The 20,417-nt window shown below is 57.3% G+C and overlaps 1 protein-coding gene across 1 annotated transcript in view; it reads left to right on the plus strand.

Moving 5' to 3' along the window:
* Positions 1 to 365: 365 nt before the first annotated feature.
* Positions 366 to 20,417, plus strand: part of HS6ST1 (heparan sulfate 6-O-sulfotransferase 1) — a 45,225-nt gene continuing 25,173 nt past the window's right edge. Inside the window, exon 1 of the mRNA XM_086718293.1 lies at positions 366 to 1,207. Within this exon, the coding sequence (XP_086574419.1) occupies positions 681 to 1,207 (527 nt within the window). The 5' untranslated portion in view covers positions 366 to 680. The remainder of the gene's footprint in view (positions 1,208 to 20,417) is intronic.

The raw sequence follows: 20,417 nt of genomic DNA on the forward strand, positions 1-20,417 counted from the left end.
GAGCGCGGAAGGGTAGTCCACGCGCGGCCGGAACGTGGAGGGAGGGGGCCCCAAGCGCCAGAGGTGCCGGCCGCTGCGCTCCCCGCTCCTGCCCAGAAGGGCCGCCGCGCGCCTGCTCCCCGATTCCCCAGTCGCTCTCCCCGCCCCCCCCCCCCCCCCCCCCCGGCCTCCCTGACAGCAATCAGTTCCCCGTCTGGCCGCTGCCCGAGACCGGGTCCCGCGCCCAGCACCGGCCTGAGGCCCCGCGAGCTCCGGGGGGCGGAGCCGAGAACCGGCGCGGGCGGCGACGGCAAGAGGCGCCGCGGGGGCGGGCCGGGGGCGGGCCGGGGCGGGGCGGCGGCGGACTGCGGAGACGCGGCGGCGCGCGGGGCGGCGCAGAGCGTTCTCGGCGCGGCGCGGAGCAGAGCGGCCGGCGGCGGGCCGCAGGGGGCGCGGGCTGGGGCCGGGGCCGGAGCAGAGCCGGAGCCGAGCCGGGGTCGGCCCGGGGAGCCGGGGCTGGGCGGAGAGCAGCCATGGCGCCGCGCAGGGCCGGGGCCCGCGCCGCTGCGGGCGGCCTGGGCGCCGAGTAGCCGGGCCGGGCCGGAGCGCGGGCGGCGGCGGCGGAGGAGGCAGCTGCGCCCGCGCCCCCCCGCCCTCCCAGGCCCCGCGCCCCGCGCCCGGGCCGCCGGCGATGGTGACACATGCGGCGGCGGCGCGCCGGCGGCAGGACCATGGTTGAGCGCGCCAGCAAGTTCGTGCTGGTGGTGGCGGGCTCAGCGTGCTTCATGCTCATCCTGTACCAGTACGCGGGCCCGGGGCTGAGCCTGGGCGCGCCCGGCGGCCGCGCGCCGCCCGACGACCTGGACCTCTTCCCCACGCCCGACCCGCACTACGAGAAGAAGTACTACTTCCCGGTGCGCGAGCTGGAGCGCTCGCTGCGCTTCGACATGAAGGGCGACGACGTGATCGTCTTCCTGCATATCCAGAAGACCGGTGGCACCACCTTCGGCCGCCACCTCGTGCAGAACGTGCGCCTTGAGGTGCCCTGCGACTGCCGGCCCGGCCAGAAGAAGTGCACCTGCTACCGGCCCAACCGCCGCGAGACCTGGCTCTTCTCTCGCTTCTCTACGGGCTGGAGCTGCGGGCTGCACGCCGACTGGACCGAGCTCACCAACTGCGTGCCCGGCGTGCTGGACCGTCGCGACCCCGCCGCGCTGCGCACGCCCAGGTGAGCGCCCGGAGCGGCCGGGTCCCAGCTTGCGGCTGCAGCCCCGGGCCATGCCCCCGCCGGGTTGTCCTGGGCCCGCACTGCCCTCGCCGTCCCCCCTCTCCTGTCCTCCCCGCGGGCCGCTTGTGGACCCCCTCCCGACCTGCTGGGAGCCCAAGGCTCCCAGTTGGTCCTCTGCAGCCCGGCCCGTAGTCACCCTGCCCTCTGTTCTCACCTTCTCCGCGTCGCCTCTCTACTTTTTTCCTCCACCGCTCCCGCCCCGCCGGCTGCGCATAGCCTCGGTTTCCCTCGGGTCACTGGCCACTGCCCTGGGGATATCACTTGCCTTGCATCGCGGGCCAGTGTATAATCTGGCTCTCCCCAGCAGCGGGTCCAGGCTGGCCTTGCGTGGGTCGGGTGGGAAAGTGGGTTCCTTGGTGTGTGTAGCCCACCTGCAGTGTTCACTTACCATGGCCGCTCGCATACCCAAAGCAGAAGTGAGACAAGTGAAGTGCCTTTCCGCCTGCACCTGTGAGCCCCCCAGCCCCCCAACCTGCCTTAAGAGAGCTGGGGAGGAGCTGCCAGGGAAGGGGGTTGGCTCTGCCTGCCGGTGTGTGCAGGTAGAACAAAGGCCTGAGTGTGACCTGGGGCTGGGGGCGGGGAGGAGGCAGTGCTGCCTGTGCTCACAGTTGGGCCAGAACCAGTTGGCAGCTCCCTCCGAAAGAGGAGTGCAAAGGAACAGCTAGGTTAGGGGAGCTGAGTTGGTCAGAGGGACCTGTACAGCCACATACTTTGCTTGGGAGCCCCCCATTTCTGTGGAGGTTAGAGGCACAGGGCTGACCTCTGGGGGACAGCTTTCCTGCTGAGTACACTGTAGCCACAACCCTGGAGGCCAGGCTGGGTTTCCAGTGCTTAAAATTTGACTTCTCTTCCTCCAGCTCATATTGGTGCCCTAGGGGCCTTTTCCCCAAGATGTCAGGGCTGGGGAAGGCCGGGAGTGAGATCTTGTTGCCTGCCTTTGTTTATCTTCCATATTTGCCTCAGGACTGCACTTACAGACAGGCTGGGGGTAGGATAGCTTCTGTGACCTCTGTAAATCATGTTTGTTGGCATACTTTTGGGTCAGGAGGGTGCAGGGTCCCTGGTGTGTTTGGAGGATAAAGGTTGGGTATCTCACGAGTCCAGAGCTGAACGTGGTCCATGGCATTGCTCTCCTGTTCAGTTCTTCAGTCCTTTTCATGTAGTCTTCCCTGGACTGTGAGGAAATGAGGGCCCTAGAGCTGAGGGCACAGGTCATCTTACTTTGCCTTGGCTGCCCCATCCCCTGCTCCTAGCAGCTCGGAACCTGAGAGGTTCCAGGTCTCTTAAGGCCCCAGTGGTTACAAATCTACCATTCCAAAGCCCTTAAATCCTTGCTTCCTGTACAGCACTTGGTGTGCTTTCCTGGTGTGATCCAGCCACTCTGCACTAGACTGAGCCAGATCTGGGGTTGACACACCAGGGCTGTAGGCTCTAAGAACTAGGCACTGACCAAGCCACATAGGCCTCCTCCTTTTCTGCAGGAGTGAGGATGGGGTGGGCACCATCCTGTCTGCTAGAGGGAATTAGCTTGGGCGAACCCCAGAGGGGACAGTGTGCAGAACCTGTTCTGGGGGCTGCCTAGAGGCCTGAATCCAGTTTGTACAACCGGACGCCCTTCCTGCAGCCTGTCTCCTGAGGCTGTTTCCCTTCAGGTTACCAGGATGAAGGGCCCCTGACCTCCCTTCTCTGGAGTCTGTCCACCAGAGCAGGAGGCCCAGCCACCCTTCCAGACAAGAGTGGGGGGACCAAGTGGAGCAGATGGGGCCCCCCAGGTGCTGCACGAGGGAGGCCCAGCACCGCCCCACTCAGGGTGGGTGTCTGAGCAAGAATAGAAAAAGCCGTGCCTAGTCAGCCGATGCCTCTTGCTGTGGTGGGCTGCCAGCCCCTCTGCCTAGAAGTTGCTGAGCTCAGCAGCATGCTGGCCCAGTGGAGGAGGGGTTTCCGGGGTTCGCAGGAGGCCTCCCTCTGCTGTCCACTCTGGAGTGGGCTGTGGTGTGAGGCAGGTGACAGAGCATCGTCTTCTGTGCGCTCTCCCCCCTTCATTTCTGTTCCAGGCGCTAGGTAGATTGCTTTTTTAATGAGCTTCCCTGAGAGGCCAGGGTAATCTTGGCTTTGTGCATTTACAACCCATCCAACTGAGGTTCACTTGCTGAGTGTACCCCTCATCTGGAGCTGGACCAAGGTACTTCGAAGGTCAGCATGCAGTTCTCCCATCTGCCCCCCGACCCCCGGCCCAGCACCTCTCTGGATGAATTCGTCAGTGCCCAGATTCTGTGGGATCTCTGGTTTCGGGAGCTCCAGATTTCACCCTCACCCTCCTTCCAGCAGGCTACGGCTTGCCTTCCCCATGGCCCTGAGGGTGCTGGAGTGACCACATGGCTGGTTAACTGGAGGGGGGGGGAGCCTCCAAGAGCTGCCCTGACAGGTCCCTGGGTGTCTGGGCCTAGGGTGAGGACCCTTCCTTTCTCCCTGGGTTCCAGGGCCAACCATGTTGCAGGGCTTGGATGAATGCCTCCCTGCCATGAGGTGTGCTTCTAGAAACTCCGCCAAGCCTCTTGCAGCTCCTGGTGCTAGTGTCTGCAGTATTTGGGGGCCTAGAAGAGGCAGGCCATGTGGCTCAGGGAAGTGGGGGTTTCTACGGCTCCAGAACTGCCCCATCACACGGCGTCAGCCTCGGGGGTTCTAAGCTGGGCAGGTGTTGAGGTGACAGACTTCAAGGTGAGGAAACACACCTTCCCGGAATACAGTTTTCAATTTCTAACAGTGGTCAGTGCTTCCTGAGTTAAAAGAGGAAAAGGCATATGAGCCAAGTGTCTGTAGGTCCCTCTTATGTCCTGTGTCCACTGAGGGGGCTGCCACACCTGACCTGCTAGCATCAGGCAATGTGCTTGAAAGCCACCCCCCCCCCCCCCCACTCCAGGAAGCACTGACCTTGGAGCAGCGCAACAGGCAGGTATTCAACTGCTGCCAGGGGCCACTTTGATTAGAGTCTCAGCACCCCATGCTTCTGTGTCGCTTCAGAGACTCGCAGAAGTGCTCCTAAGAGCCAGAATGTCTCTCCTACCTCTCCCCATGTGCCTGAAGGGGACAGTCAGGGCCTTGCCTGGATTGCCTCAGAAATGTTCCTGAAATTGTGGAGGCTTCATTTGGAGCCCCCTTGGGCATTTGGGTCCCGAGTATGACTTCCAGGCCACCTCCCTGGCTCAGCCAGCCCCTCTGTGCAGCAGTCCCCCACCCCCACCCCAGGATCCCCTGGTGGGCTCCCTGCAATCTATAATGTTGCCATGTATAAGTAGCATTGGTAGCCTGTGTCCTCTTAGCCCTGGTCACCCACCCTCCACTCTCCTGAATTCCTGTCTGTGTTCCAGAAATCTGCTGTCAGCTCAGCCTTTGCTACCTTGTGCCCCAGCATGCTGTGCTCTCTGCCCACTGCTGCTGGGTCCTCCTCTCCCTTCAGCCTCAGCTCTGCTGTCCCTTCCTCCAGGAAGCCTTCGCTGCCAGCACCCTGCTGCCTTAGATGCCACTGGCCGTCCTTCATCTGCTATGCTGGCATGTCCACAGCACATTGGCACTGGCCAGATGACGAGTGGGTACTGCCCACGTGTTGGTACCAACTAGAATGTTCTCTTCCTGGTCCCGCACCCTCTGCAGGAGCTGTGCCCTTCCATGAGTCTTTTAGTGAATCAGGTTCAAGTCAGCCTTGAGTACAGTGCCAGTCCCACAGGGCTTCAGGGGCCCTCAGTGGGCCCAGCCAGCTTGGGCAGACTTAAGATTGGGCATTTCTGTGACACTTCTTTCTGTGGCACTCCACACCCAACTTGCCTTCACAGTTACTTTCTTACGTGCGATCAAGGGACAAAACCCACATTTGCCTACAGCAGGACAGGTGTTAACCAGAGCCCATGACTAGGACCCATATATAGGGCCTAGCCTCCTAGGGGACCTGGATAGACTGTCATCATGGCCTGAATCACCTGCGGAGGCCTTGCCTGGAGATGAAGGGAATCTGAGATCAAGACGTTCAGAATTAGGGGGTGCCCAGGTGGTTCAGTCAGTCAGGTGTCGACTTTTGATTTACTCTTGATCTCAGCTAATGGTCATGATCTCACAGTTCATGAGTTCGAGCCCCACATTGGACTCTGCCGACAGCATGGAGCCTGCTTAGGATTCTCTCCCTCCCTCCCTGCCCCTCTCCTGCACGGATGCACCCCTGTGCTCGCCCTCTCTCCATCTTTATCTCTTTCAAAATAAATTAATAAACATTAAAAAAGAAAAGATGTTCAGAATTAGATTTTCATTCATATCCAAAACAAAACTTTTTAGGCAAATGCATGAGAAGGCAAATTTTTAAATAGCTTACTGATGATTATTTTAAATGGTTTTTCAGTTTGTAGAATTCTCTCTGTAACTCGTGTTTTCTTTAAAGCACCTGAGAGTTGCAAGACCAGGGCTTCCTGTACTTTTAGGCACCTCACTTGTAAAACCTGGGGCTGTGTAGAGTGGGCTGGCCCACTGTACTGTGGTGGGGCCTGCTCTGCTGTGGGGACTGTCGCTCCTGGGTCAGAGAGCCCTGGGGACAGTGGCCCAGCTCCTGCCCCTGGGGTCTGTGAGGCTCCTTGTCTTTTTCTTTCTTTCTCCTTTGGAGGTCTGAGAGGTTTGCTGCTGATCTTGAGGAGTAGCAGGTGATCAGGTCAGGGTGGTTGGGGGGCTTGGTTTTGTCATCCTTAAAGGACCTGGAGTCTTTTTCTTTCACATCTCATGGTTTTGTTGTTGTTGTAATGACTGTGTGATAATTGAGAGGAAAACATAAAAGAGAAAAGTAAACTCACTGTATTCCTCACGCACATCTTTTTTTTTTTTACACTGTAATTGAAACCATAATATAAATTTTCTATAAATGTTCTTTGTTATTAAAAACTTACTATTTTAGTAGCTGCAGGTGACACCCCCCCCCCCCCCAGCCGGGTGTGTTGTTAGTCCTGCTCTGTCGTTAAATGTGCAGATTTCCTGTCTCTGGCTCCTATAAGTAATGCTGTAGTGGGTGTCGTTGTGTGCAAATGTTTTGCGTAGCTCTGATTTCCTTTCTAAATTCCTAGGAGTGGAATTTCTGAGTTGAATGATCTGCAGGTTTAAATGCTCTCAGCATAAACATTAGGTTACTTTTCGGAAAGTCTGCCCTTACCATGTTGCCGCATGTGGTATTTGAGTGCCCGCTTGAGCAGCACCTTGGTTGGTATTGGATATCGTTGTGGGTGTGAAAAGAGTTTACTTTTTTAAACCAGCAAAATGTGTCTATCTGTGGTTTTTATCTAAAAGCCCTGCTTGGTGCATGCACTCTTGGGGGTTGGGGAGGGGTCATGTCCAGTCTCCCCAAACACCTGCTCATCTGGCCACAGCTGTTGGCTTCAGCCCCTGCTGGGAGAGCCAGGTGCAGCTCTGACATCTGGGGTCTGAAGGAAAGGCGTGGTGGGCTCTGGGGACCCAAATCCAAGGAAGCCAGAGTCCAGAGAGGGAAGGGTGCAGATAGGCTAGCTCTTGTACCCCAAGCACTGGGTGGCTTCTTGGAATGGGTCATCTTATGCGGCCCACCACCCCAATAATGCAGGTATCTGATGATTGTCCCAGTTTTCCACATAAGGAAGTCAAGGCCCAAGAAAGTTGGGGAACTTGCAGAGTCCCTCAGCCTGCAGAGCCAGGAGCTGATGCTGAGATGTCTGTTCCGAAGCCTGTGTGTCCCGCTCCACCCCACCCCCAGGCGGGAAGACTGTCTTTGGGTGAGAACAATAGCCAGCAGTTCAGTCAGACCAGCCAGGTTCAGCACATGCGGCTCCCCAGACCCAGAGCAGACACAGGCAATTTCACGGGCAGACCTGTGTCGTTAGTTTACTGGAAAACATCTGGTGGCCTTCACCAGAGTAGCAGCAAGACAAGAATCAGGCCGCATCCTCTTGGCTCCAGCAAGGGAGAGCCGATGCTGGCACTGCTGGCAGCACTCGGGGGGGCCCCCAGCGCAGCCCGGCCAGTGGGCCCGCCCCCACCCCCACCCAGTGCCCGTTGCAGGTTGTTCCCAGGTGGTTGTGAGGGCCCGCAGCCAGCAGCCCACCACCTGGGCCTGCTGGAGAGGTGGTGTGATTCCGGCCAGGATTCAGTTCAGCTGGTCTTTGGAGAGGATGGGAAGCGGGAAGGGCACTCAGGCTCCCTCCCAAGAAGATGGTTTCTGAGTACTTCTCCTCAATAATTACCGATAACTATGTGGACACTTCTCATTGGCAGCCCTGCTCTCCTCTTCCTTGAGGTCTGCACTTCGGCCTCACTTGCCAGCACTCACAGCTGAGGAGATGTGTTTGCAGGAAAGTTATCTCTCCAGACTCTTGTTCTTGCCTCTTCCGGAACTCCATTGGCTCCTTCTCTTCCTATTAAGCTTTTGCTCTCTGTTTGGGTTGCCAGGGGTGAGATGCTGTCCCAGCTACAGAAAGACAGACAGGGGCCCAGGCGTTAGGGTCCAATCTGCCCCTGGATGTAGGCCTCACTTTCTGCCTATGGGACTTGTGGTCTCATTTCTCTGTTCCTCCCTAGGTAAAATGCCCCCTCCCTGGTGTGGCTGTGTTCCAAGTCACTAGCTGGCAGGGCTTGCTATTCTAGAAGTGTGGCATGCACATACCCATCCACCAGAGAGTTACTGTGCTAATCCCGGGCTGCAGGACCTGGGCAGACGTTAGAGGATGTCTGTGTCGGGCAGGCGGGCGGTGGGCATGGGCTGTCCAGCCGCTGATGACCACACACACACACACACACACACACACACACACACACACACACACACACACACACACACACACACGTCCTGCCCCGGCCTGGGCCTAGGGCCTGTTTGCTTTGATGAGGGAACAGAAGCCAGCCAGGCGTCCTTTCTGTCCCACAGCTATAGCTGCCTCTGGCCAGACTCCGGCCAGCCAGCAGCCCTTCCCTGCAGTGTTGACTGCTTTCCACCACTCTTGAGGCTCCCTCCCGAGTGGCCGGACCGCTCAGAGGCCTCACCCCCACACAGGCTGTTGGTCCATTCATTCACTCAGCCAGCCACGCTGGGGCTGCAGCCTCAGTTCACCAGGGCCACCTGTGGGGACTGATACACCGAGTTCCACATGGCCACTGCAGGACCTTATGGGCCCTCTCTATGTATATGGGTCTCTGAGGCCGCAGGGGAAGACGGGCACATGTGGGGACATGCTCTTGGATTCCTTTCATGCAGCCCAGGAAGCAGCCAGGGGCCTCTGGAGAGAACTGGAAGAGGAGAGAGGAGTCCCCTGGGCAGCCTCTCTCACCTTGGGTCTGAGCCAGTGGGTCTCGTGGGCACAGCGAAACATCTCTGTGAGATTGTTTCTGCATCTCAAAAACAGGGGTATGGAGTTTGTTGTTTGGTTCTGTAGGAGAACCAGGGACTTGTCATCCGTGACCTCCTGTGGCCACACGGTTCATCCAGCCCCAGATTGTGTTCGTGTCTTGTTGGAGCTGTGGTCACTCTAACCCCTTAGATTCTGTGATCCCAGGTGGGACACAGGCCTCATGGCCCAGGAGTGGGGCCCAGTTCCTCGTCTATAAAGTGGAGTGTCAGTGGCTTGCCACAGCACAGCATGAGGCTAGCTGTGGTGTCAGGGCCGTGGTGGCGGGGCTCTGGGGAGAGGCAGCCCCTGACAGCCGTGCATCCAGCCTTTCTGTGAGGGCCACATGTCAGCCGCACAGCTGCCTCCGCGTGTTTACATGGGCAACGTTAAAAGACCCACGCGGGGGGAGGGGCAGGCGTCGCAGCAAATCAATAATTGTCTGGAAAGATAGTAACTCGAGAGATTAAAACTCTGGGGCTAATTGTTTATAAAGCTGTGGAGTCAAAGGAGGTCAATGGCTAGGCAGGAGCTGGGGACCCAGGTGTCTCCGGAGACTGATGCACCAGGGTGGACACTTGGACATCTGACCTCTTGAGTGACACCAGTCTGGAACCTGCATACACCCAGAACTCTCTGAGCCTCGTTTTCCTTGCCTGCCTGGGTGTGGCAAGAGGCCGTGGACGAGCCAGACCCCAGCAGATAGCCAGCTCCGGAAGCTTCTCACCGCCCACCATGGCACATAAGGATGGAGGCTGTCCACAGGCAGCCCAGCAGCAAAGAAGCCAGCTGGGAGGAAACAGCTCAAAGCAGATGGGAGAGCAGTAACAGCAGGCTGCCAGGGTGGACAGCAGAACAAGGGTGGGAGCTTAGGCTTAGAGCCAGACCAGCTGGGTCAAATCCCAGTTCTGCCACTCACAGGCTGTGTGACCTCTGTGCCTCGGTTCCCCCTTCTGTTAAATGGGCATAGTGACAGTACCTGCCTCAGAGGTGGGTACTTGGAACTGTGCCTGGTGCTGGAGACTTTTTTTATAAGAGGCCACGGTGCATCCCCTCTCTCTGGGGTTAGGGAAAGGGTCCTTCAGGACCAGCTAGGTTTTCGGCTCCTGTCTGGGTCAGCTTGAGGGCCGGCAGGGGGCTTCCTTACAGCATCTGTGGTCTAGGTAGCTAGGGTCCCAGTATCTGGGACAGCCACCAAGTATCACTGGCCTTCTGATGTGACAACCTGAGATGTGCTGTGCCTCAGCCATGAGGGTCCCCTGCTCACCCCGGGCTGTGGCATTGGGGACCACCCTGTTCCTTCCCATCAAGGGCTTTGCCGAGCTTGCTCCCTGGATGTCCAGAAAGCCCCCGCCCCCGTTCCACAGCCCGGACACAAGTGGCACTCTAATCATGGCCTGTGGGAACAGTGCAGGCTGGCCCTGCTGTCTGCGGCTTGTGTCAGCAGCAGCTCACCTGACTGTTCCTCTGAGAACCCTCGACACACAGCCTGGAGCTGCTTGCTCAGTGACAAGGGCAGGAATGAGGGTGGGGGGGACTGTGGCCAAGCACAGAGAGGCCTACCTGCCTCCCAGAGAATCCAAGGGATGTGGTAGTTTCTTCCCCCTCACTGGACCCCCATCTGTCCTGCGCCTGGGCTGTGCTGCTGACCCACTGGCGTTGACGGGTATGATGTGGCAGGCTCATGTTTTGACTTGGTGGTGGCTGTGATCTGTGTCACCGGCACCCCTGTCCTCACTGCAGGCTGAGAGTTGAACACAGGGGTCCCAAGGGAGCCCTGCTGTGGCTCCCGGCTGCCACCCACCCCCATCACCACCGTCTGCATTTCATGCTTTTCAGCACGCTTTCTTATACTTTCACTGCAGATATGTATCCCTTGAACAGCACGTAGGGCTGTTGACGCACTTTCCAGAACCCTTATCAGACTGTACTTGACCTTCTGCAACTTGCTTTCTACTTGATTTCTGAAGAAATCTCATCCTTGTTGTTGAGATTTATCCACGTTGGTCCATGACATGCATATTTAATTCATCGACTGCTGGATTTAACATCGAGTTTGTCTAGACACATCTCTTTTTCTCCCGTGCTTTGTTGCAGACAGGAGTAGCATCTCACAGGCCAGGTGGCAGTGGCCAGGCCTGGCCACCCTTCCTCACATGTCCCTAGGAGTGGGCTGGAGGGCAGGTGGTCCGCCCTCAGCCCTCTTAGAGATGACTGCTGCTCTCCAGACTGGCTCCTCAGACCCCCAGCACCATGCCTGAGGTTCCCCACCATGGGGCCTGTAAGACACGGTCCTCTTTGCCAGGCCAGCAGCTGTGAGCTGGACCGCTGTGGTCCTAGCACATGTACCCGTGACTGGTGAGACGGGCATTCTGTTACGTGGCAGGTTTCCTCCCTGCCATCTACCTATTTGTGTCCTCAGGCTGTTTTCTGCCCTGAGGGATGCTTTGTCTTCTTAGTGTATCCTAGTTTGAAGCCCTGTGCATGGTGTGTTGGCCAGACCTCTCCTTCTAACTGTCCTTCCACACTGCCTATGGTCCTGGGCATTTGGTTTACTGATGCACAGGTGCGGGCCAGGTGGGCCTCTGTTCTGCAGCCAGTGGCACCAAGTGCACTTGCAGGGGAAGGAGGGAGTGTACCTTGTGACCTCTAAACCCCTCTGGGGCCGCTTGTGGTTGGAGCTCAGCCAAAAGCCCAGCAGACTGAGTAGATAGACAGATGGCCGGCTAACCAGCCATCCTTCCTGCAGCAGGAATACCCCCAGGGCCTTCCTTGGAAGCCCTCAGCAGCACCTCGCCAGTGGTGGTGGGAGCCCGGCCCAGAAGGCCAAACAAGTAGTCAGTCTTCCTGCCTGGCGTGTCACACCCATTGATCCTGGTTTGTTGGTTCCTGTGAGGTTGGATTGGAAAAAGGATCCTGCAGTCAAAAACGGAGCCTGGAGCCCCCTGCTCTGAAATCATGGGAGCCTCCTTCCCACACGATGGAAATCTAGGCAGGGCTTTCCCGGGGTGAGATCTACCTGTGTCACCCCGCAGCCTGGCCGAGGAGCCAGACATCACTGCCTCCAGCCTGGTGCCTAGTCCCATCTGCTGTAGCCACACACCAGAGCTACCTCTACATGGTTCTCCTCTGTAGGTGAGCTTCCTGCACCGCCCCCCCTTGTCATCCCAGGGGCCTTGGAATGTTCCCCACGTGGCCCCAGCCCCTTATGTGCAGCATTTGCTTCTGGACCACGTCCCCAGTTGGCCCGGGAGGAGTGGCCCATAAATCATCGTCCATCTGAGAATTCACTCCTGCCACCGCAGGGCTCTTAGGGCCCCAAGAACAAACATGGGCAGCGGGTGAGCATCTCCCCTCTGAGTTATGAGCCTTAAAGCCTTAAGTGTAAATATTTACGTTTCTGGAGCATCGGTGTCCTTGGGAAAGGAGGAGCAGCAAACTCAAGTTTCATGTTTGCGTTACAGCAGCATGAGGCAGGATGGGGTATCATCTTGGAGCAGTAGGCAGGGGGCATTTTCTCTGGTTCACAGTCCCCGTGGGGGGAACTTGGCACCAGCAGCAGGAGGAAGTCCTCCAGCCAGATCGCAGCTAATGGAGCAGGGCTTGGGGAGGGGAAGTTGCTGTGCCGCGTGCAGCCTGCTTACAGGGCGTACGCTGTGCTGGGGAGAGCGACGAGCAGGTGTCCTAGCCTGGAGGGCACAGCACAGAGTGACTACGGCAACCTCCACACTCGCTCATGGCCAGGCCACCCTTGTTTATGCCTCGCTGTCAGGGGCTCCACTCGCAGATGAGGAAACTGGGGCTCAGAGAGCCTAAATAACTTGTCACCCAAGATCACACCTGGCAGAAGTGACATTCACACGCAGGTCTGCGGCCACAGGGTTTCCTGTTGACCCCTTCCCACGATCCCCTCCCAGGAGGGAGAGCCAGGCGTCACCTGGGCACAGGATTCAAGCCCAACATGCTGCCTACCTATGGGGAAGCAGAGTGGCTGCTCCGAGGATCAGCTTTCCCAGGAGTCCAAGATGGTATAGTGGGGATTGAGGGCAGGTGGAACAGGGAGGGCACAGCAGACAACTTCCCAGGGGAGTCTGGAGGCTTCTTTTTTTTTTTTATTTATTTTTGGGAAGAGAGAGACAGAGCATGAACGAGGCAGGGGCAGGGAGAGAGGAGGACACAGAATCGGAAACAGGCTCCAGGCTCTGAGCCATCAGCCCAGAGCCTGACGCGGGGCTCGAACTCCTGGACCGCGAGATTGTGACCTGGCTGAAGTCGGACGCTTAACCGACTGCGCCACCCAGGCGCCCCATGGAGGTTTCTGATGTCACCTGTGAGGAGAGGCCCTGCCCAGGCAGGCACAAAGCAGGGGAGGAGGTGGGCCACTGCTTGAGTGTGTCTCCTGCCCTCCCTGGAGAGCCAAGGCCTCACCTGTCCTGCCTCAAACCCTGGCCACAGCCTCCTTCCCGCCCACCCCACTGAGCCTCCCCAGGGCCCCTCATCCCAAAGAGGAGCACAGACCCCCCCCCCCTTCTTTTCCCTAATGGCAGGCGGACAGGTAAGCAGGTCTGGGCCTGGGGCCCCTCATCCCAAAGAGGAGCACAGACCACCACCCCCCCCTTCTGTTCCCTCGTGGCAGGCAGACAGGCAAGCAGGTCTGGGCAGTATGTTTTACTGGCACAAGTCCAGACAGAAGACTGCTTGTTGGCCCACCGTCTGAGCCTGTGTAAGTTCAGGACCTACCAAGTCCAGCTTTAACTCCATTCTACACAAGCAGTCAGGAAGCCCAGTCCTGTGAGCGGAAGTTTGTTCCTTTGCTTTCCTGGAAGCTGGGCTGACAGTGTGCCCAGTAGAAAACACCATTTTTTTTTTTTTTTAGTTTATCCATTTTGAGAGAGAGTGCAAGCTAGGGAGGGACAGAGAGAGGGAGAGAATCCCAAGCAGGCTTCTTTCGCACTGTCAGCACAGAGCCCAGTGTGCACCCCAGGCTGCAGCTGCATGGCAGCTGTCGTTCTAGAGCCAGTCCTCAGAGGTGGCGGTGGTCAGGGTAGGCCCCAGTTCTGCCCCCTTGCTGAGGGCAGACAGCCATGGGACGCACCCAGCCTCCTGGGCAGGGTCACATGTCACCCACAGCTCACCTGGTCCATCTCACGTGTGGCAAAGAGGAAGCTCAAGGCTATGGAAAAGTTTGTGCTTGGCCTGGAAGCCACGTTTTAAGTCTTTATTTTCAGGGTTTTTCCTGGAACAGCGGTACGCACTGTAGTTCGGGATCTGGCCAGGGAGTCCTGGGCCCAGGACCTGGCACCCTCCCCCTGGCTGTGCCTCTCTGAGTCCCTCTGAAGCAGCAGCGCCTGCTGAGCATGCAGGGCCTGGCCGGAAGCCTCCACTCTGTGGCCGTGCAGTGTGCAGCAACGGGTCAGGAGGCCTGGCAGCCTTCCGTGTTCCCAGTGCCAACAGGTGTTCCTCAGGGACAGGATTGACTTTGTGGCTCAGGAGGAATGCTAGTTGATTGAGTGGGGCTTGACTTTATCTAGGGAGAAGGCCCAGTAGGTACCATGGAAGGCCTGGCTCTCTGCCCTCCCCTGCCCTCAGGCCAAGCTGGGACCTGAGTGGATCTGGCTGGGGAGGCACAGGCCAGCAGCACTGCTCATCAGCTACCAACCATGTGGGCTGGTGGAGAAACAGGCCCTTCAGGCCATCTGAGCCCCGAGGACATTCAGCCATTGCTTCCATAAGTACCAGGGGATGCCAGGAAGGCCAGGCTCTGGGGGGCAGGCCCACAGGCCTTACGCCTGCACACTTGTGTCCCTGAAGTTGGGACAAGCACTTTCACCTCCATCCTATGCAAAGATTGTATACACACCTTGCAGCCACTGGTCTGGTGGCCAGTGTCTCCACTGGGCTCCGGGCCCCCTCCCACCCTCATGCCTGCTGCGCACATCACCCAGGGTAAGAGGTAACTGGCAACTGCTGCTGGGGGGCTCCAGGCCATGGCTTCCCAGGGCTGACCACATGGCGTGGCCCCTTCTCCAGTTTGAAAGCCTTTTTTATGATCTGTGCTGTGTGTCACTGCCAACCACAGGCCATCTTCCGCCTCACAGAGCAGCAGCCTCAGGCTGGGGCTGGATTCATGTGGGCCTTGGGGATACTGGACCCCCTCCCCAGGAGGGAGAGAGGCTGGAGGGCTCCCGGGGCTGACCACGGGCTGCACGAGGTACCCACACTCTGACATAGCCACACTCACACGCACTGCCAGCAGTAGCTGGGAGCACAGCTCGAGCTGTGGAGCCAGCAGTGACTCAGAAACATCCTGGAACAAGAATTCCTTTTTTCCTTACAAGCAGTGGGCACTTTGGGACGTTTCCTTCCATTTGAAATTCCTTCCTGCTTAGCCCCCTTCAGAGCTGAGCAATTTTCCACCCCATGGCCAGGCCACCCCTCCATCCCCATCACCTTAGAACAGGCCAGGACATTAAGGAAGTGTGTTTTCAAGGAAGATTTGCTGTCATTGCAGGGCGGCGGTAGGGGCAGCCTGGAGCCAGCCAGGTGGCCCCTCAGGTCCCCCACCCAAACAGGTGGGGGGGCCAGGCTTTGCAGGAGGGTCTGTCGGGGGTTAAAGAGCAGACTCCTCAGTCACCAGCCTTCCCAGGACAAGGGGCCCTGGCTAATGGCAGCAGCAGCTGTCCTTGCTCCTTAGGCAGGCGTGCCAAGCAGGGTACCTTGAGTGCTCTCTGCCATCACTGCTGTCCTCACCACACCTGAGACACAGTCGTCACTCTCCCACAGGTGAGGGCCCCAGGACAGGGTAAGGGACTGTGCAGCTTTGGCGGGCTGAAGCTGGTGCTGTAGCGGCTGCCTGGGGCTCATCCCTGGGGTGGCCTCATGGAGTAACCGTGGGAGCATCTGGCACCCAGGGGGCCTGGGAGCATGTGTGTGGCTGCCCGACTGAGGGCTTAGGTGACTGTCGATCATGGAGCATCCCCTGTCCACCTGAATCAGCCTGTCACTCGAGGTGACCCACCCCTCCCCCTTTCCTTCCCCCTCCCCCAGGTGTTTTTCAGGCCTGCTTGAAGAGATTAATACAAACAGGCAGCCAGACAGTTGGGCCTGGAGGCCCAGCTGCCTCTCCTTTCCTCGTGTTAGCAAGGGGATAGGGAGTGTCAAGGGACAGGTCTGGGACAGGGGCTGCAGACCTCCAGATACAGGAGCTGCTCAGCTGCTGGGCCAGAAGCCCCAGACACACCCCACACCACCAGCCTCCAGGTACACATATGTCTGCTGCCCCCCAATAGACTCCATGCCACCAGACCCTTGGTAGGCACACACCGATGACCCCCATACCAACAGCCCACCCCAGGTAGACACACCCATCGCCCCCCACACCACTCCCCAGGTAGACCAGAGGTACAGGGTCAGGGGGCAGGCATATCCAGGATGCCACATCTCCTGGGCATGGCCCATGGTGATGAGAGGGCCCTACCGTGAGGTCGGTTTGGGGAGGGTGGAGCCCCCCATCTGCTCCAGTGAGCTCCATCCCTGCCAGGTTCCAGCAGGGCTGTGGGCTGTGCCCTGAGCAGCATTCTCCACCTGATAGACCCCAGCATCAGCCCAAAGACCTGAGGGACTTGGGGGGCTGCTGAGGTGGGCTGGGGACCAAGGTCGCAGCTTCCCGGCCCAGGAGCCTAACTGTACCATCTTGCCTACGCCAGCCTTGCCCTCAGCGTGTGCCATGTGTGCCTGTGGTTCTGTGCAGACATTCAGGGTTGAAGTCTGGGGGCCATGGAGAAATCCCCCATTGTGCAGAAGGAGGGAGCCAGGTCGACAGAGCAAGCATAGATCACCCATACTGGGGCCCCAGCCTGGGCCTCAAAAGAGTAACCTGACATTCATTCTGTGTGGGAAGGAAGGGGCCATTAAGACCCCAGCCCCAAAATGGGGTGCAGCCTTCTGCCTATTGGGGGCTGGTGTTCTTGCTGTCATAGACTTCGTTTCTCTGCCTGGCAGATGGACAGCATTTGCAGGGCTGAGAGTGGATGAGGGGCCCTGAGCTTCTTTCCACCACAGCCCCCACCCTGTTGGCTCTGTCCCACTGACAGCTGGAGCCCCTCAAGACAGGCTGGGCCACTATGATTCACGTATGAGTCTTCACCCATTGCTGAACACCTGGCACAGCGTAGGTTGTGACCTCCAGAGACAGAGCCCAGCTTAAGCCCCACTGTGCTCCTCACCAGAGTGTGACCTTTCTGTGCCTCAGTTTCTTCCTCTGCCAAATGGAGCTAGGGGTGGACGATGCAGCCTGCAGGGGTGCCTGGAGCCCAGGGGAAGGGTCCTGGATGAGAGGGCTATCCACTGTGTTTACCTTAAGATCACAAGTTTGGGATAAGATTGAATTCACAGTTCTTGTGGTTGGTATTGACTTCTTGCAGTTTTTTGTGAGCTGGAGCAGAGGCCTAGTTTCTACTGGTGGTCCTGCAGCTGAGGGCCAGACCAGAGCCTCTTGGAGCCTGTTCACTTGTTCATAGGACGGGGGAGCAGAGCACCACCTCAGGGTTGGGTGGGGTGTTGAGAGCCCCTCAGCAGTGGAGGTAGCATCACCAGTATCACATGTGGTATGAGGTGTGGCACAGGGGCTGAAGAAGAGGCTGTGTGCTCCCTGTGCCCACAGTGGGGAGGGGTGCTTACTGAGCCTGTGCTCTGTCCAGCTGAAGAACAGAAACGAGTTCTCAGCTCACACTGGAGTCCTGAGCCCGGTATGCCTGCATTTCTGGCCCATCCAAGGCCAAGGCTGGTGCTCTGTATCTTTTCTTTGGTCCTGTCATTCCCCAAGAGAGCCGAGGATGGACCCCACACACACACTCACGCTGGGGATAGGCTTAAGTGGGTGGGCTCCCCTTGTTATGCAGTCACTGAGGGCCCCTGGGGGTGGCTGTGTCCTTAGAAGCCTGCCATGGTTTTGCTCCAGAAGACTTGCCTGGCCTGGGGCTGGCTGCAGATATCCCATTATATGGAGATATGGAAAAGGAGAGCCTTTTTTTTTTTTTTATTGTGGTCATAACATAAAGTTTACCATACTTACCATTTTTTAAAAGTGCAATGGCTTTCAAATTATGGTAAGAGCCTAAATGTCCATCAACTGATAAATGGATAAAGAAATTGTGGTTTATATACACAATGGAATACTACGTGGCAATGAGAAAGAATGAAATCTGGCCTTTTGTAGCAATGTGGTTGGAACTGGAGAGTGTTAATGCTAATTGAAATAAGTCGTACAGAGAAAGACAGATACCATATGTTTTCACTCTTATGTAGATCCTGAGAAACTTGACAGAAGACCATGGGGGAGGGGAAAGAGAAAAAAAGAGAGGGAGGGAGTCAAACCATAAGAGACTCTTAAAGACTGAGAACAAACTGAGGGTTGATGGGGGGGGTGGGAGGGAGGGGAAAGTGAGTGATGGGAATTGAGGAGGGCACCTGTTGGGATGAGCAGTGAGTGTTGTGTGGAAACCAATTTGACAATAAATTTCATATTAAAATAAGATAAACAGTCAATAAGAAAAAAAAGTGCAGTGGCTTTAAGCACAGTCACATTGCTGTGCAGCTATTCCCCACCCCATGCATCTCCAGATCCTCTCTCTCTTCCCACCTGAAACTCTACCCATGAAACACTGCCCCCCTATTGTCCCCAGCACCTGGCAGCCACCATCTACTGTCTGTTTCTGTGAATTTGATGATTCTATATACCTCACGTAAGCGGAGTCTACAGTATTTGTCTTTTTGTGGCTGGCTTCTTTCACTTAGCATAACATCTTCAAGATTTATCCATGTTAGAGCATGTCACTACTTCATCCCTTTTTAAGGCTGAACCATGTGCAGGTGTATGCATATACCACATTTCACTTACCTGTTCACCGTGGATAGACACTCAGGTTGTTTCCTCTCTTGTCGTGAATAATGCTGCTACGAACATTGGTGCACAGTATCTGTTCAAGCCTCTGCTTCCAGTTCTTTTGGGTGTATACCCAAAAGTGGACTCTCTGGGTTATATGGTAATTTGATGTCTAATTCTTTGAGGATCTACTGACTGTTTTACCTGCCCACCAGGAATGCATCAGGGGTCCATTTTTTCCAGAAGCATTTCTCGTTTTCTGGTTAGTGACTTGTCACGACCTAGGGGAGGACAGTCAGATCTCAGTGCAGGCATGCCGAGGTGGGAGTTCCTACTGCAGAGAGTCCGCACTTGGGGTCTCGGGAGGAATCTGACAAAGCCAGCCTCAGACTCTGGACCCAGAGGCTGGGAAGGCAGAGGTGCCGGACAGCACTTAGTAGAGTTTGGGACTGGTGTCAAGCAGAGGGACTGGGCAGGTTCCCACCCATGAGAAGCATGGAGCTTGGCCCACTGGCTATAGGGCTGAGCTGAGGAGTGGCCCCTGTCACAATTGGCTTATCCCTACAGTGGTCTCAATGAGAACCCCCCCACCTGGTCAAGCCCCCCCACTTCCCACCTGAGAAGTCCAACATGACCAGTTGAGCTTCTGCCTGGCTCAGCACGGCCATCCTATGGTCTGAAGCCCACAGTGGGACTCGCTGGGCCTCATCATGGCCGCAGACCCCTGCTCATGTAGCAGTCGCCTCTGTGTAACTTCCTGCCTCAGAGGGTTGATCATTAATTCCTCAGCCCCCATGGGCAGTCCTGAAGCAGCCATGTCTGTGCTCAGGTATATAAGGTACCTTCTTTTACCAGTGGCCTGAGGCTGCACACACAAATGGGCTCATGTCCTCTCTGCCTGTCTGTCCCCGTAGGCCCTGTGCAGGCCATGCTGTAGGAGGCTGGGGGTGCATGCCTAGTTCTCACAGCCTCAGAGACCCAGGATTTATGAGGGATGCCTGCACGGGGTCATTTATGACTCTGGAGGTCTTGGGCTGTAATGGACTCAGTGCTTCTCTCCTGGATGTGGGGGTTCCGGACAACAGGCAGAGTTTTTATGACCCAGCTGGCGCCGCTTGCCGGCCTGCTGCCTTCACATTCCTGTGTTTCCTGATTCCCACCGAGGTTAGTGTCAGCTTGGGGACAGTGCAGGGGCCTTTGCTCCAAGGCCATCGCTCAGCAGATGAGGCCCTGGGTGCACAGAGGGGACCTTCTCAGCTGGTAGGAAGGGCCCCGGTGCACCTGGAGGGGTGGAGGCCACTGTACTTTGGCTAACCTTCCAACTATTTGAACCACGTTTTTATTTCCCCTTTGTAAGAAGTTTTGAAAGTATGTATGTGTGTGTGTGCCCACTTCTGAGTCCCCCTGGGGCTTGGTGAGGCCACCCCTCCTTGTGGACCCTCACCCCAGAGCCCCAGGCAGGACCAGCCGTGGAGTACAAAAGGTGTGGGCCCTCCAGCATGCACTGGCTAATTCCACATATCTCCAGGCCTTCCTCTCCTGGGTCCCCTGGGTGCCATCCATGCCCAGACCCACAAACCCTGAAGCTGTGACCTCAGCAAGCAGAAAACCCACCTCCAGGTCCCTTAGGGCTGCTGCCACTGCTCCTTCAGCAGAGAGGAGGGGGAGGAGCTGTGGTTTCTGGGAAATCCAGAAGCTGTCCTCCTGACCTCCCTGACTCTGTGCAAGGAGATGGTCCGATAGGTGTGTGATGGCCACCGAGGTAGCCACCACTGCCTGCTTTCGCTCTTGGTTTTATGGAGCAAACAAATGCTCTTTTGTCAGTTTCATTCCAAGATTCAAAGCCTCGGCTTTTGTCTGAGTCACTCTGTCCAGGCTCCAGGCTGGC

The sequence above is a fragment of the Puma concolor genome, chromosome C1 (assembly GCF_028749965.1).
Source record: "Puma concolor isolate L17-30 chromosome C1, mPumCon1.1.hap2, whole genome shotgun sequence".
NCBI lineage: Eukaryota > Metazoa > Chordata > Mammalia > Carnivora > Felidae > Puma > Puma concolor.